Below are 15,201 nucleotides of genomic sequence, written 5' to 3'. Positions count from 1 at the left end.
AATGTCTGTGATCAAAAGGGACAAAATATCAAAGTACTTGAAAAACTTTTACTGTACATCAAATCCATGACTTCTTTTTTTCCATTGTAATGCAGTTTTTTTAAAATGCTTTTGTATTCCGCCAGGTCTAAGCCAGATTTTATTTAAAAGTGCTACATGGCATTAGAACAGCCGTCCATATTCATATAGTCTTGTCCTAACACTAAAGTCAGAGTATAGCTGGTGCAATAGGGGTTGCAGTAAACTCCCCAAATGATCAGCAATCATTTTAAACAGAGAATTTTGCACAGAAAATGTTAATGCAATAAAATTTTTTGTACAGCTGACAACATGTGGAGAACTTTTTATTCTACCTTGTTTTGTATTTACAGATGCAACTGGTATTAAAAGCCATTGGAAATGCGGGACTGGCAGCAGCTTCGCTAGCTCCTGTTTTGAGCTTGTGTGCTTCCCTGAAAAGTAATCCGATCGAAATTCGTCTAGCTGCTATCCAGGCCTTCAGGCGCATTCCCTGTTCTGTCAGGGTAAGTGATTTATTGCCAGCAGGTGACTGATGGCTTCCTGGTGCTGTCCCAGAGTTTTGGCTTTCTAGAATAGTTATGAAACATGCAAGCAAATAAGGAACAAGCGTAAATGTGTTTTCCAGCAGAGCTTCTCTGCTGTGGGAGAGGTTGGTGGGACCACCCTGATGAATGGACCTATAATATGCTTTGCTGTAGTTGAGATAACACATCCAGTGTTACTGAGGGAATGCTTATGACTTCTTAAAAAGTTACTTCAGTTGGGTGGCTTATGTCTGTGTGGGTTATGGCTGAAAACCCACAGTACTTGATTTTTCCTATAGTCTGTTCCACTGTATCATTCTCTGAAATGCTAAGTATTGAAGTGAGAAGCGTGTTGTAATTGACAATACACTATCATAGTTAGAACATTTTGTTAATATTTTAATAGAAGAAAACGCAAAACTTGTTTTTCTCAAATAACTTCATACTAAAAAGAATGGCAAAGCCAGGAGTGCTAGCCTGGGCAAAGAGGAAGAAGAAGAAGGTTCCACATGGACTTGCACTTGGAGAAGCATTTTCTATGGCTTTTTAAAATTGAATTGCAGCATGGATTGGCATAGTCTGCTTGTTCTGCAGTTATGAAGTTTGGTGTTGCTCCTTAAACCTGTTGAAAGTATGAAGTCTATGTGTTGTCATACACCCCATCATTGTCTAGCAATGAACTGCTAAACTGACACTCTGTAGGTGGACTAGGGGTGTTAAATGCTGATAGAAATGTTACTAGTATCAGTCACCAATGTCTTAATTCCTGGCAGTTGACCAAACAACTCATATTTTTTGATACCGGGGAAGTATTGAACAGAATAAATTTGTTACAGTCCTACCCTTTGATTGAGACCAGGAGTAATGATCTTAATAGCCTGTTAACAAAAACGTAGCCATCGTTGTCTGTATATTAGCTGTGGCACGTGTGTGAAATATAATAGAACAACTATCCCCTGTGGTGGAATAAAACCATCATTCACAGTAGTGCTAGCAAGTGAGGCTCTCTGTCGCAGACAGTCCTGTATAAATTAGTCGGTATAGGATTCAGGTCATAATGACAGTTTGTTCTGGAAATTTGTGGATAAGGTAGTATAGAGAATATATACATACATTTGTATACATGTTGTATGAAGTGACTTTGTCAGGTATAAAGCGATGGCTATCGCTTTCAGAAAGAAAAACCCACATGACCTGAAAGTGCATACATGAGGTGATTTAGGGGAGTAAATATAATTGTCTTTTTCTTTTTTGGTTATCTTTTGGTTATCTTTTTATCTTTTTCTCTTAGAATGCTGTATTAGTTCAGTTGTATCAAGCAACCAGCGAAGATGTGGAAATAAGGATTGCTGCTTATTATATAGCAATGAAATGTCCGCATGAAGATTTATTTAAACAAGTACAAAAGACTTTGCTGAAAGAAACATCCAGTCAAGGTTAGCCAAGCAACTACTGAAGTTTTACACATTCCTAATACTTAAATGTAACATTTACTTTACAGGTGTAATGGTAGCAACCTATATCAATTTTTATTTAATGTTAATACTTTGTAGGTTGTTTTAAAAGACACTATGATGGCCGCATTTTGTATTGGAATTGTAATACTGTTATTTTAGCAATAGTCAGTAAGGAGTGACTCTTCGTAGAATTAGTTCTCTCCACTGGCAACATTAGCTGAATGCTTTTGAGAAAGAGATGCATGGAACATCTTTGATGTTTAGTGCATTGGAAATACAAATAGATAACTGCAAAACACATTTTGTTAAGTTGAGAAAGAAGCAAGTGGCAGAAAAAAATATTGCAAGCTTCAGGTATAAATTAAACTTTTTCTTAATTACCTTTTTAATGCTCATAAATTCCACATTTACTATTCGTTTATTTGATGTAATACAAATATTTAGTATAAGGACTTGCTACCATGGTCTTTCTTTGGTACTGTCCTCCTTTGCAGTTATTTTGCATCAGTTTTGATATGGTTTTAATATTGATCACCACTCGCAGAGGCGATCAGCTCCGGTGCAGGCGTGTTCCGCAGCAGAGCGGAGGATTGTGGTGTACAGGGGGTTTTCCTGAAGCTGGGGAAACCCCAGGGGAGCGCAGAGACCCGCCAGGAGCTGGCAGCTCTCACGAGAGCGGCTGACAAGGCCTGGGCAGGGACAGGAGTAATGGCAGCCCCCCCCCAGTCCCACAAAAGTCAGCCCCCGGGGAGCGCTGGCGACAGGAGCGCTGCGAACAGGGCGGCCAAGCAGGGCCCGGCGCGTCAGCCAGGGCATGGCGCGGCAGTTCGTGGGGGAGGGCACGCAGGGAGGGCTCCTCCTCTTTGAAGGAGGGGCATTCCACAGGCTGAGTGGGAAACTTGAAGTACACATAACCCAGCAACCGGGCACCGTTCTGACCATCTGTGCAGGTCAAGGGCACCCATCCCACCTGACCCTCAAGGCAGAATGGTGGGCACTCATCTGAGAGCAAAGGCTGCAGCTCTGGCTGGGGGGTCTGCACCTTCTACCTGATGCCTCCATGCAGACGGAGCTGCTGAAGGGAGAGGCTGCAGTGCAATCCTCAGACTGCAGGCAGTGCCTAGACCTCTCCCCTGGGGCAGGGACAGGCAGCAGGCCTGCCTGCAAAAGGTGTGCCCAGGTGGAGGACCCCCTGCAGCAGGTGGCTGAGCTGCAGGAGGCGGTGAGAAGGCTGCGTAAAATCAGGGAGGTGGAAAAGGAGTTAGATAGCTGGTTCCCAGCGCAGTCTGCAGTGGACCCACAGCCCACGGCCAAACAGCCAAAAACTCCCCACGGGCACACAGAGAAGGGAAGGGGGCCAATAATGCAGAAAAATGGATGGTTGCAATGGCAAGGACCAGCAGGAGGAAGAGACTTCCCCTGAAGCCTCAGGTGCCTTGCAGAACCGCTTCACCGCTCTGCAGGCTGAAGAGGAAAGACCCGTTACACCAGGAGAGACGCTGGAGCTGACTAAGGCAGCCCGATCTGCCCCCTGTATAACAACCAGCACAGTAGTAGGCAACTCTCTTCTGAGAGGTACGGAGGCACCCATTTGCTGATCTGATGCACTCTCTAGAGAGGTGTGCTGCTTACCAGGAGCTCGTATCAGGGATGTCACCAAGAGACTGCCAAGCCTCGTACAGTCCACTGACTTTTACCTGCTGCTGTTGTTTCACATGGGCACCAGTGATACAGCCAGGAGCAGTCTGAGGAGTATCAAGAAGGATTACAGAGCCCTGGGGGCGGCGCTAAGGGACTCTGAGTGCAGGTGGTTTCTTCATCAATCCTCCTGGTCAAAGGGAAGGGGTTTGAAAGGGCCAGTCGAATCTGGCGAATCAACAAATGGTTACAGGACTGGTGCCATAGCCAGGGGTTGGGCTACTTAGGACATGGGACTTGCTTTGAGAAACCTGGTCTACTGGGGACTGATGGGGTCCATCTGTCGGAGAAGGGGAAGAGCATCTTCAGTCACAGGTCTGCCAAGTTGGTGAAGAGGGCTTTAAACTAAAGTTGCCGGGAGAGGGGAACCTCAATCCATCCCACTCCTATCAGTTTGATACCAGTGCCAGCAATAGATGCCCAGAGCCTGGAGAAGAATCACAGCAGGAGAAGGTCAGCTGGAGAGCAGCTGAAGAACAGCACACAGGCATTCCAGCCAGTAAGTCAACTTCATCGGGGACCCAACTTGAATGCCTCTATGCAAACGCACATAACATGGGGAATAAACAAGAGGAGTTAGAGATGTGTGCACACCTGCAGGGCTATGATCTTATTGGCATCACAGAGACGTGGTGGGATGGCTCCTACAACTGGAGTGTTGGAATGGAAGGGTACAGGCTCTTTAGGAAGGGCAGGCAGCAGAGATGAGGAAGGGGTGTTGCCCTCTGTATCAATGACCAGCTGAAGTACATGGATCTCCGCCTGGGGATGGATGAGCAGCTGACCAAGAGTTTATGGGTCAGGATTAAAGGGAGGACAGGGACAGGTGACATTACGGTGGCAATCTGCTACAGGCCACCTGACCAGCAAGACTGAACGGATGAGGCCCTCTATAGACAGATAGGAGCAGCCTCACATTCACAGGCCCTAGTCCTCCTGGGGGACTTCAGCCACCCCGATATCTGTTGGAGGGACAACACAGTAGGGCATAAACAATCCAGGAGGTTCCTGGAATGCGTTGATGATAACTTCCTTCTCCAAGTGATAGAGGAGCCAACGAGGAGAGGTGCTATAGTGGACCTTGCTCTCACCCACAAGGAGGGAGTGGTGGAGAATGTGAAGGTCAAGGGCAGCCTTGGCTGCAATGACCATGAAATGGTGGAGTTGAAGATCCTTAGGGCACTGAGGAGGGCGCACAGCAAGCTCACTACCCTGGCCTTCAGGAGAGGAGACTTTGGCCTCTTCAGGGACCTGCTTGGTAGAGTGCCATGGGACAAAGCCCTGGAGGGAAGAAGGGCCCAGGAAAGCTGGTTAATATTCAAGGATCACCTCCTCCAAGCTCAGGAGCGATGCATCCCAACAAAAAGGAAGTCAGGCAAAACTGCCAGGAGGCCTGCATGGATGAACAAGGAGCTCCTGGACAAACTCAAACACAAAAAGGAAGCAAGGACAGGTAGCCTGGGAGGAATACAGAGAAATTGTCTGAGCGGTCAGGGATCGGGTTAGGAAAGCTAAAGCCCTGATAGAATTAAATCTGGCCAGGGACGTCAAGGGCAACAAGAAAAGCTTTTATATGTCGGTGATAAAAGGAATACTAGGGAAAATGTGGGCCCTCTCCGGAACGAAACAGGAGACCTGGTTACCCAGGGTGTGGAGAAGGCTGAGGTACTCAACGACTTTTTTGCCTCAGTCTTCACCGGCAAGTGCTCAAGCCACACTGCTCAAGTCGCAGAAGGCAAAGGCAGGGACTGGGAGAGTGAAGAGTCACCCACTATAGGAGAAGATCAGGTTTGAGACCATCTAAGGAACCTGAAGGTGCACAAGTCCATGGGACCTGATGAGATGCATCCGCAGGTCCTGAAAGAACTGCTGGATGAAGTTACTAAGCCACTATCCATCATATTTGAGAAGTCATGGCAGTCCAGTGAAGTTCCCACTGACTGGAAAAGTGGAAACATAACCCCAGTTTTTAAGAAGGGAAAAAAGGAAGACCTGGGGAACTACAGGCCAGTCGGTCTCCCCTCTGTGCCTGAGAAGATCATGGAGCAGATCCTCCTGGAAGCTATGCTAAAGAACATGAAAAATAAGGAGGTGATTGGTGACAGCCAACATGGCTTCACTGAGGGCAAATCGTGCCTGACAAATTTGGTGGCCTTCTGCGATGGGGTTACAGCGTTGGTGGATAAGGGAAGAGCAACTGACGTCATCTACCTGGACTTGTGCAAAGCATTTGACACTGTTCTGCACGACATCCTTGTCTCTAAATTGGAGAGACACGGATTTGATGGATGGACTACTCGGTGGATAAGGAATTGGCTGAATGGTCACACTCAAAGAGTTGTGGTCAACGGCTCCATGTCCAAGTGGAGACCAATGACAAGTGGCGTTCCTCAGGGGTCAGTATTGGGACCGCCGCCGTTTAACATCTTTGTCGGCAACATGGACAGGGATTGATGCACCCTCAGCAAGTTTACAGATGACACCAAGCTGTGTGGTGTCGTTGACACATTGGAGAGAAGGGATGCCATCCAGAGGTACTTTGACAGGCTTGAGAGGTGGGCCCATGCGAACCTCATGAAGTTCAACAAGGCCAAGTGCAATGTCCTGCACATGGGTCAGGGCAATCCCAAGCATAAATATAGGTTGGGCGGAGAATGGATTGAGAGCAGCCCTGGGGAGAAGGACTTGGGGGTATTGGTTGATGAGAAGCTCAACATGACCCAGCAATATGCGCTTGCAGCCCAGAAAGCCAACCGTATCCTGGGCTGCATCAAAAGAAGCGTGGCCGTCAGGTCGAGGGAGGTGATTCTCCCCCTCTACTCTGCTCTCGTGAGACCCCACCTGGAATAATGCATTCAACTCCGGGGCCCCCAACATAAGAAGGACATTAACCTTTTGGAATGAGTCCAGAGGAGAGCCACGAAGATGATCAGAGGGCTGGAGCACCTCTCCTATGAAGACAGGCTGAGAGAGTTGGGGTTGTTCAGCCTGGAGAAGAGAAGGTTCTGGGGAGACCTTGTAGCAGCCTTCCAGTACCTGAAGGGGGCCTGCAAGAAAGCTGAGAGGGACTTTTTACAAGGGCATGTGGTGATAGGACAAGGGGTAATGGCTTTAAACTGAGAGGGTAGGTTTAGATTAGATTTAAGGAAGAAATTCTTCACTATGAGGGTGGTGAGGCACTGGAACAGGTTGCCCAGGGAAGTTGTGGATGCCCCATCCCTGGAAGTGGTCACGGCCAGGTTGGATGGGGCTTTGAGCAACGTGGCCTAGTGGAAGGTGTCCCTGACCATGGCAGGGGGGTTGGAACTAGATGATCTTTAAGGTCCCTTCCAACCCAAACCATTCTATGATTCTATGATTTTAAAGATAGTATTAGACAGAAACTAAGCAGATCTGAAGACTGCAAAGAAAGGCCTGTTGATTTTCATTTACATGATTTAAGATACCTAGGAACTTTAAGGCTTCCCGCAGTTAGCAGCAAGGCTTAGTGGAAGGTGCTTCATCACTGTGCCAGAAGTGATTCTTCAGGTCCACTAAGTATCACAGTTTGAGAACTGTGGATCTAATGGCAAACAAATGGCATCAAGAAACTGTTTATAACACAGGGAAAAAGCAAAATGTGGGAACTGGGACATGTGTTAGGAATGTTGTGAAAAAGGACTTTGTGAGGGGTGTTAATCATATATCCAAATGTATAATAGCTGGCCAACTGTGTAGCAGTCATTCGGGGAAAAGGTTAGCATAAGTATAACGTCTTAATTATTGATAATTTGTTCTGATTTATGCTTCCTGCTTCTGTGGTTCCATGATAAATTATTGTCTGACCTGAGCTAGATTACTGACATGAGAGACTGAATTGAGAACTGATGCCGAGTAGAAGATCTTCTATACTATGTTTAAAAATAGTCGTTTAATGTAAGTAGCTTATTTCAAGGAGAAGCTGTTTGGGCTAGTATGAAATGAAACTGTAGGTTCTATAGAAGTATAGAATCCTATCAGCTCTTTATTATGAAAGCACACAGATGTTTAAGCTGATCGCATATTTTGGGTGAAGGAGGGATTTTTTCTAAATGGTTTCACCACATTCAACAAAGAATACCTCTAGACTAATCCTTTGCTTTTAAATCTGTCAAGGAGCAAACATGAAAGGGGTATCCATAAGGTTGTTTGCAGGCAGATGAAAGCAGGCTCTTGTTTGCACTCTGATGTGTCTGGATTCTATCCAGCTCTGAACTTAAAGCTGTGTATCCATTTTATCAGGATGTTATGTCCAGACCAGTATATCCTGCAGCGATTATGAGTTCAGGCTTAGCATTATGTTCGCCTGATGATGTGGCTTGTGGTTTGGAGGGGACTTGTTCCCCTCTGTTTAGAGTTCAGACAGAGAGAAATTGCATCAGCCTGCAAAATCCTGTCAAGGTGTAGCCTCAGTGACTCTCCTCCCTGTGGCTCCATGCGGAAAAAATAAGTTGTCTGATTTATGAAGGAGCTCTGCAAGTCCATCCAAAATGTTGTATGTTTTAAACAATTTAATGCAGTACTCATGAATTTTGTTAATTTCCTTCCTTTATCTTTGGTTGATGTAATACCTAAATAATTCATATGATAGACTTTTGAGTAACAAGTGCTTTTGAAGGCGTAGAGCACGTATTAGTTTTTAGTTGCCACGTTCAGAAAAAGCAATGTAAAAAAAAAGTAGTTGTATTGTGAAAAATGTAGTTATATCAGTATTCAGTGTCTATGCATTGAATTAGCACTGGAGCCTAATATCTTTTATCTTCAGGAGAAAAAAAAGCCTCTATTTGAGAACCAGACTCCAAAACACATAATGTGTTTGCCCCCCACAACACAGCGCATACATGGCCAAACCATGAATCAGCACAGTGTCATGCAGAAATAATAATTCTGAATAACAACTGTTTAACTGTATGTGCTTTTTTTTTTTTTTTGAAGTGCTTTTGGAAATGTTGTACGTTGCACAGCTTAGAGAGAGTCTTTATATTGGAATGATTTGTTTGCTGTATGTAAAAAGACTTTATTGCCAATTTTCTTGTACAAGTCCACCTGTAATTCCATTATAAGCCTCAGGAGAGAGTTTGTGATGACTTGCCAATGTTCATGTAGGGTATCTGATTAATAGACCTCCCTATATTTAAAGTTGCTTAATGCTTGCCTTTAAAAGGCTTTGTTTATTCCAGCTTATAGTTTTTAACTGTTATTTTAAGATTTTCATGTGCTTGCTGTCTGTCCCAGATTTAAAAATATTTTTGTTTTATGTTTCAGTACACTGGGTCAGTGATTTTCAAGAACAAAATGAGTGATGCTGCCCAAGTTTAAGTTTAAAACCATCTTTTAAATAATTCTGTTGCATCTGTTCTTTGAAGAAGGAACAGAAACAGTCCAATATTATGTGAGCTGCACAGCCTGCCTCTAATGTCTGTATTAGTTTTATCTTTTTTTTTGCAGCATTCCTTTGAATTTAGTGTAGAAGATCCTTTGCAAACAGTAAATAAGTAGGTTAACCTTACCTCCTTGCCTGCCTAAGTTAGCTGAAAGGCATAAATGAAACTAGGGAGTGAATGGCCCCTCACATGGCATATTGGAAAGAATAAGACAGTATTTAAATAAGTTGACCGTGGTAAAGATAAGTGCATTAGACTGATTTGAATAGTGCTGAAAATGAATTAATTCTGTTGTGGTCAAGGAAATGGTTTAGGATTAATTCTGGTGTAAATAAATAAAAAGGTTCCCTGTATCAGTTTTTAAAACTGTTTTTAATTTTTCTCTCATTTCCAAATGCTTTTCTTTGTTTAATTTAAGTGGGCTCCTTTGTTTGGAGTCATCTCTCTCAGCTCCTGGAGACAGATGATCCATTGAAGGAGCACCTTCGAGATTCTATTCCTGATGAAATCCTTAGCAGAGATTTTGACCGGGAGACATGGAAATACTCCTCATATTCCGATGTTACATTCCACTCAGGTATGTGGAGTTTTAGAACTTAATGCTTTGTAGCATATGGATTATTAAAATCCCACATGGTCCTTTACATGTTGCTCCAGAGAATTTTAGTTTTTATGACTTGTCGTACCTGGATATGCAAATGTAGACTTGATTCTGCTCTCACCTTAATTGGAGTATATAAAAGGTAATTCCAGCAAGCCAGATACCATGCAACTTTGCCTTTTGTGAAAGAGGACAATAAGAACCAATAAACTTTTTAGATTATTTTTGTGAACACCAACTTTTGATTCCTTCCTTAGTGAGCTTCCTTTGCAGCAACAGGAAATTGGGATGTATTTTTTTCTTCTGATTCATGCTTTCTTTGGTATAAGAAGAAATTCGGACTAATTCCTTCCTGCTTTACTATCTGTTCATCAGTTGTTTTTAGCAAAAAAGCTAGATAATGTTTTTCAGAGTAACATTCTGATTTTCTGTCCATCTCTTCCAATGCAATTGTATGATATGTATTGTAAATGCTCTTCTTTTAGTGTTAGTCAGATAATAGGCTTTCAGTAATGTTCATTAAAGTCTTTGCTATACTAAAAAGTTAAATAATTTCACCTGTTTACTTAATGTTTTACTCACCATCTTCTTAATGAGCAGAGTTGCAGTTATGCAAAGAATGATGAGACTTAGAAAGTATATGAGAATAGCTGGTTTCCAAATTACAGACATCTGTCATTTGCTATTGCAGCTGGTGCAGGTGCAAATATGGAAGCATCAGTGGTCTTTTCCCCTGCATCTTTTCTACCACGATCAGTCATGACAAATTTGACTGTTCACCTTATGGGGCAGGCTATAAATTTACTGGAGGTAAGTTTATGGATTTTTTTTTTTTTATCCCCCTACTCAAGGGACACTTGGTGTATTGAAGTAAAAAGAAATATTTTCTATTTTCCCATTACAGTTCCTTTAGCAAGGTATGCTTTTCACAGCTACAGCAGCATCAGACTGATGACTTCTTTGTGTAATGGACTTAGTCATAATAAAACCACTTTCACTCTGATAGTACCATACATCTTGTTGTTGATTCAAATGAAAGTGCTTTCTGAGACGCTGGTCTAGCTCCTGTTTACGATAGTAAGATTCCTTCAGTTGACTTACAGTGGAAAATGGATTGGCTTGGGTACACCTTTATGGAATGCAGGAGGTAGAGTTGTATATACCTAACTGAAGTTAGTTACTGGTTTAGTCCCACTGAGCATCCAATGCTTGGGATATTTAAATGGCCTGCCTGCAACCTCATCATCTTTAATTGTGCCTCTACTGTGCCTTCAAGAGAAAGCAATGTTTGGCATATGGACTCTTCATTGCAGGTAAAAATGTGTCTGTGAAAGACAGAATTTAAAGTAGCCTTCAGATCTCAAATTTAAGCTTGCAAGGGAACAAAATATTTTTTTCAGTGTCATATACCCTGGATTTATATGTGTTAGTACTGCTATTTTAGTCAAACTTCCAAAGAGAATCTTATTTCAGGAGCACTAAAAGGGTGTGTTATTGTTTTCCAACCAAAATAGTGTTTTTAACATGCTAAAACAGCAGTAGCTCAAACTGTCCCATCATGGTGTAAATGAACCAGTACCTGAATAAAAAAGGATTTTTATTTTGTACTGAGCTTTATGTAATCAACAAACTAAAGAGTTTTTACTGGAAAGATTTAATACTGAAATATCCAGTATTGGATGCTGAATGAGGTTGGATACTAAACTTTGTAGACCGCTGTGATCTTGTATGGCAAATCTTTCCTTGTACAAAAACCTAAAGGTTGCATTGGATGTATTTTTTAAATTTCTGCCTACAGAACTGGACATGGCTTATGCATCTCATTGTCAGGCTTTTTAATGCTGCATGCTTTCCCGTAGGTTGGTGTACGATTTGAGAATGCTGAAGCTCTCGTGCAGAAGATTTTTGGGCAGAAGTCTGCTACTTTCAGTGACCATTTTTTTGCAAACACTAATGAAGGAAACCACAAGTCAGAAAACCCAGTGGAAACAACAGGAAAAGTCAAGCAGAGGAAGCTGTCTTTGAAGCGATACAGCCCCGCTGATCATCTTGTGACCAAGTCTGGCAAGCCAAAGTTGAGAAAAGCTAATAAGAATTGTCCTGGTAGAAAGTACAGTAAGATGAGTGAGTTAGTTAAAAAGGTAACTGACTCTCTAGACCTTGGAAAAATTAATGACGTCCCCCAGTTAAACTTAGGGCCCCATCTAGCATTGGACAACTGCTCTGTATTCCTGTGACTCCTTCGCATAAAGCATTTGTAAGTTGTTCCACTCACTTGTGGAGGACTTAACAGCTGCATAAAATACAAAGCAACAAAGAGCCAGATCTTCAGTTTTTCAGATTGTTTTATTGTCTCAAAACAATGACTCTCAACCAAGGGAGTATGTTGCCTGTGTTTTGGGCTTCCTCTTATTATTCTGAGCTCTGATCTTCTTTATACTGATGTTCTTTTGTCTATTGACTTCTTTGGCACTGTAAACAGCTGCTTGATGTTAAGTTCCTGAGTCATGCTGTTTGCGATCTGACTTCCCAGTTTAATGTCAGATGTTACAGTGACCCTTTGTGAATTTACCCATGTTTGGAGAGAGCTATGTTCTATCTGTATAACAGGAAAGCTTTGGGAATTGGCTTCAATTGTTGATGTATTATCTGGAAAACTTGGGGGCCATGATTTATTTAGTTTGTCTTAGACCATCTCTCTTCTTGGGACTCATCTTCTTAGAGTTTCTTCTTACAGTGTAAGCTCATGTTCATGTTGTGTTGCTGTTGTATTGATTCATAAGGAGAGAAAATGCAGAATTTTTACTTCTTAGCAGTTTATTTAGCAATCATGGCACCCATAATGTTGTATTAATTGAGATTGTGTTTTGCAAAGCTTCATCTGTTTGTGGGTATGTATTGCAATACTTCCTTTTTGACCAGTCATCTTAGGACTAGACATTACCTGTGTTCATGGTGAAAGTCGACTTGTGTGGTATGAAGCTGAAGTTTAGCTGGAAAGAACAGTTACTAATCCAGGGTCATAAGTGGTCTTGAAATATTTATAAAAGAGAGCCTAATGTCTGTTTACTAATAACATAGCCTGCACTGAGGAATTGTTTATTATGAGTTTGAAAGGAAATTAATATAAACATCATTCTGTTCCTGATTTATTTCTTTATCACATGTCAGTTCACTGAGAGAACAGTGAGAAAGGAGGCGCTGAAATGTGAGCTAAGCATGAAGATTTTTGGAAATGAACTTAGCTTCTTGGACTGTGAAGATTTAAGAAAACAAATGAAACACTATTCTTTAAATCTGGCTGAGTTGGCTGTCAAACTTCTGAAGGTAAAAGGAGCCTTTTTTCTATTTGAAAGTAAATGCCTTGAGAAACTACTTTCTGACAGATATGTAAAAGATACAAAATATTATTGTTTCTCTAAATTGAACTGTAAAAGACACCAGTATACATTGGTTTAAACAGCATTCAGTACCTTAGGCAAGGACTTGTTCTGTTGTCTGATGGTTCTTATCTCTTGCTTTTCTCATTCAAATCCATCCATGCTTAAATGAAAAATAATTCTTGCTTTAACTGGGGTAGGACTAGTATCTAACTCATGCCCTGGACAGATGCAGGCTTTGGGCTGCTTTCTACTTTATTTCCCAAATCAGCTCAGTTAAAAACACTTTCACAGCAGACAAATGAATGGATAGTTATATCTGGAAAAGTTCTTGAATGCTGACTTTATTATGCAAAATAAAATTCTGGGTTTTGTTTGTTTGGATTTCTTCACCATAGGGGCAAGAAGTCCAGTTTAATAAAAGGCTGAGTTTGGCCACTGAAGAATTGCAGTTTCCAGCAATTTCAGGCTTTCCTGTTCAGCTGGCAGTCAATGCCTCAGCAGCAATCAACATAAAAATCAAAGGAAATGCAGATTTCAAACAACAGTCAAATTTCTTTCTAAATGGATATATCAAGCCAAGGTAATAGCTGCTGCAAATGTATTGCTTTCACATATTCCTGATGTCAAATAGCGATTCCTGATATGAAAGTCTTGTGTGAATCTCCATGGTAATCAATTAGGAGATTCCTGAAGAACTCAAGCAGTCATCAGCCTTATATTGCTGAGTGGTTGCTATGCTGTAAGGACAGCAGTGGTTTCCAATCCTACCTATCTGATTTTGAACTCTATTGCTGTACCTTTCCAGTTCTGTTTTAAGCTGACCATTCCTCCTATCTCTAAATCAAATTCTTAAATGCTTGCATGCAGATTATCGTTTGAATGCTTTACCTGTTACAGGGATGGCATTTTGGATTTTTCTCAGGATCAGACATGCAGTTATAGGTTATAGATCTGCAAACAATGGATGATTTAACCTTACGTTTCCTTATCTGGCTGCTGTAGTTTTTTTATAGATACTGAATACATTTACTAAACTTCACTAAGTGCTGTATAGACAGAGATAAACTTACACCATGATACTCAATCCTATTTGCTTTCCCTTTCCTGATATTTCATGCTGAAGTCTGGGTTCACATCCCTTACTTAGGAGATATAGTAAAACTATACTTTAATTCGTGTTAGAAAGTGTATGTCTGCGTACATACAATTTTTTCAGTTATTTCCTGAAACAAAATAGTCATCATGATTTTAATGTTAGAATATACTGTGTTACAGCATCAAATGCTATGTATTTATTGCAGAGGATGAGCAGCCTATGGTTTAAATAAAGTGCTTTAAAAAGAAAGTGCTTTTTCATAGAAAAATATATATCTGAATCTTTCAACAGTGCATTTCTCCAGCTTTCTGTCCAAATGGGAACTGTGGGGATGCTGGGACAAGCTGGCCTAAGCTGGTTAACTGGAATGAGGACATCTACTAGTCTTGATGGGGGAATCCAGGTAAAAAAAGGGCAAGAGCTCAAAGTTTTCTTGAACACTCCAGAAGAATCTATGGAGATAATTAATTTCAGGTAAGATTAAGCAAGGACATCTTCCTAAATAGTAACCATGATAACTTTCTTGAATCAGAACTTAACTGGCAGGCTCATTAATAGAGCAGAAATATATTTTGTCAGAAAACAAACTGTTTCAATCTGCCATTCAGAAGAAAAGGAAGGGGAAATTGTTCTGTGCATTTTACATTGTTTTACCATAAAAACATACATTGTTCCACTGAAGTGAAATGCTCAAATCAAAGCCATGTGATAAAAGATGTAAATGAAGTTTTCATACTCCCCTGTTTTTTCCTACTGAATGTCAGTGCTGTTTCTGGAACTTTAGTGTCCAAAGAATCTAGTTCAGGGTATTAAAGTGGTGGAGGAAAAGCTTAGCATTACTTCTAATGGTGTTTAGGAAAGCACTGGAGTAATTTGGAATATAGTACTAACAAGGTGTGCTCATACCCTTCTGGTGAGTTTTTACTTAGGTTCTTTAATGTTAGGTAAAGGTTACGTTGTAAAATACTGCCTCAACAACTGTCAGATGTTAAGCAAATGAATTACTTGTGTTAATGCAA

General features: G+C 41.6%; 1 protein-coding gene across 1 annotated transcript in view; it reads left to right on the top strand.

Moving 5' to 3' along the window:
• The window catches only part of LOC142089451 (uncharacterized), a 103,518-nt gene that overhangs the window by 25,794 nt on the left and 62,523 nt on the right, over positions 1-15,201 (top strand). The window contains exons 11-18 of the mRNA XM_075166040.1: positions 372-524; positions 1,837-1,981; positions 9,521-9,679; positions 10,395-10,513; positions 11,563-11,844; positions 12,875-13,030; positions 13,482-13,666; positions 14,474-14,656. Coding sequence (XP_075022141.1) covers positions 372-524; positions 1,837-1,981; positions 9,521-9,679; positions 10,395-10,513; positions 11,563-11,844; positions 12,875-13,030; positions 13,482-13,666; positions 14,474-14,656 — 1,382 coding nt within the window. The remainder of the gene's footprint in view (positions 1-371; positions 525-1,836; positions 1,982-9,520; positions 9,680-10,394; positions 10,514-11,562; positions 11,845-12,874; positions 13,031-13,481; positions 13,667-14,473; positions 14,657-15,201) is intronic.

The sequence above is a fragment of the Calonectris borealis genome, chromosome 16, assembly GCF_964195595.1.
Source record: "Calonectris borealis chromosome 16, bCalBor7.hap1.2, whole genome shotgun sequence".
Classification (NCBI taxonomy): domain Eukaryota; kingdom Metazoa; phylum Chordata; class Aves; order Procellariiformes; family Procellariidae; genus Calonectris; species Calonectris borealis.
This window is presented reverse-complemented; position numbering and strand designations above follow the sequence as displayed.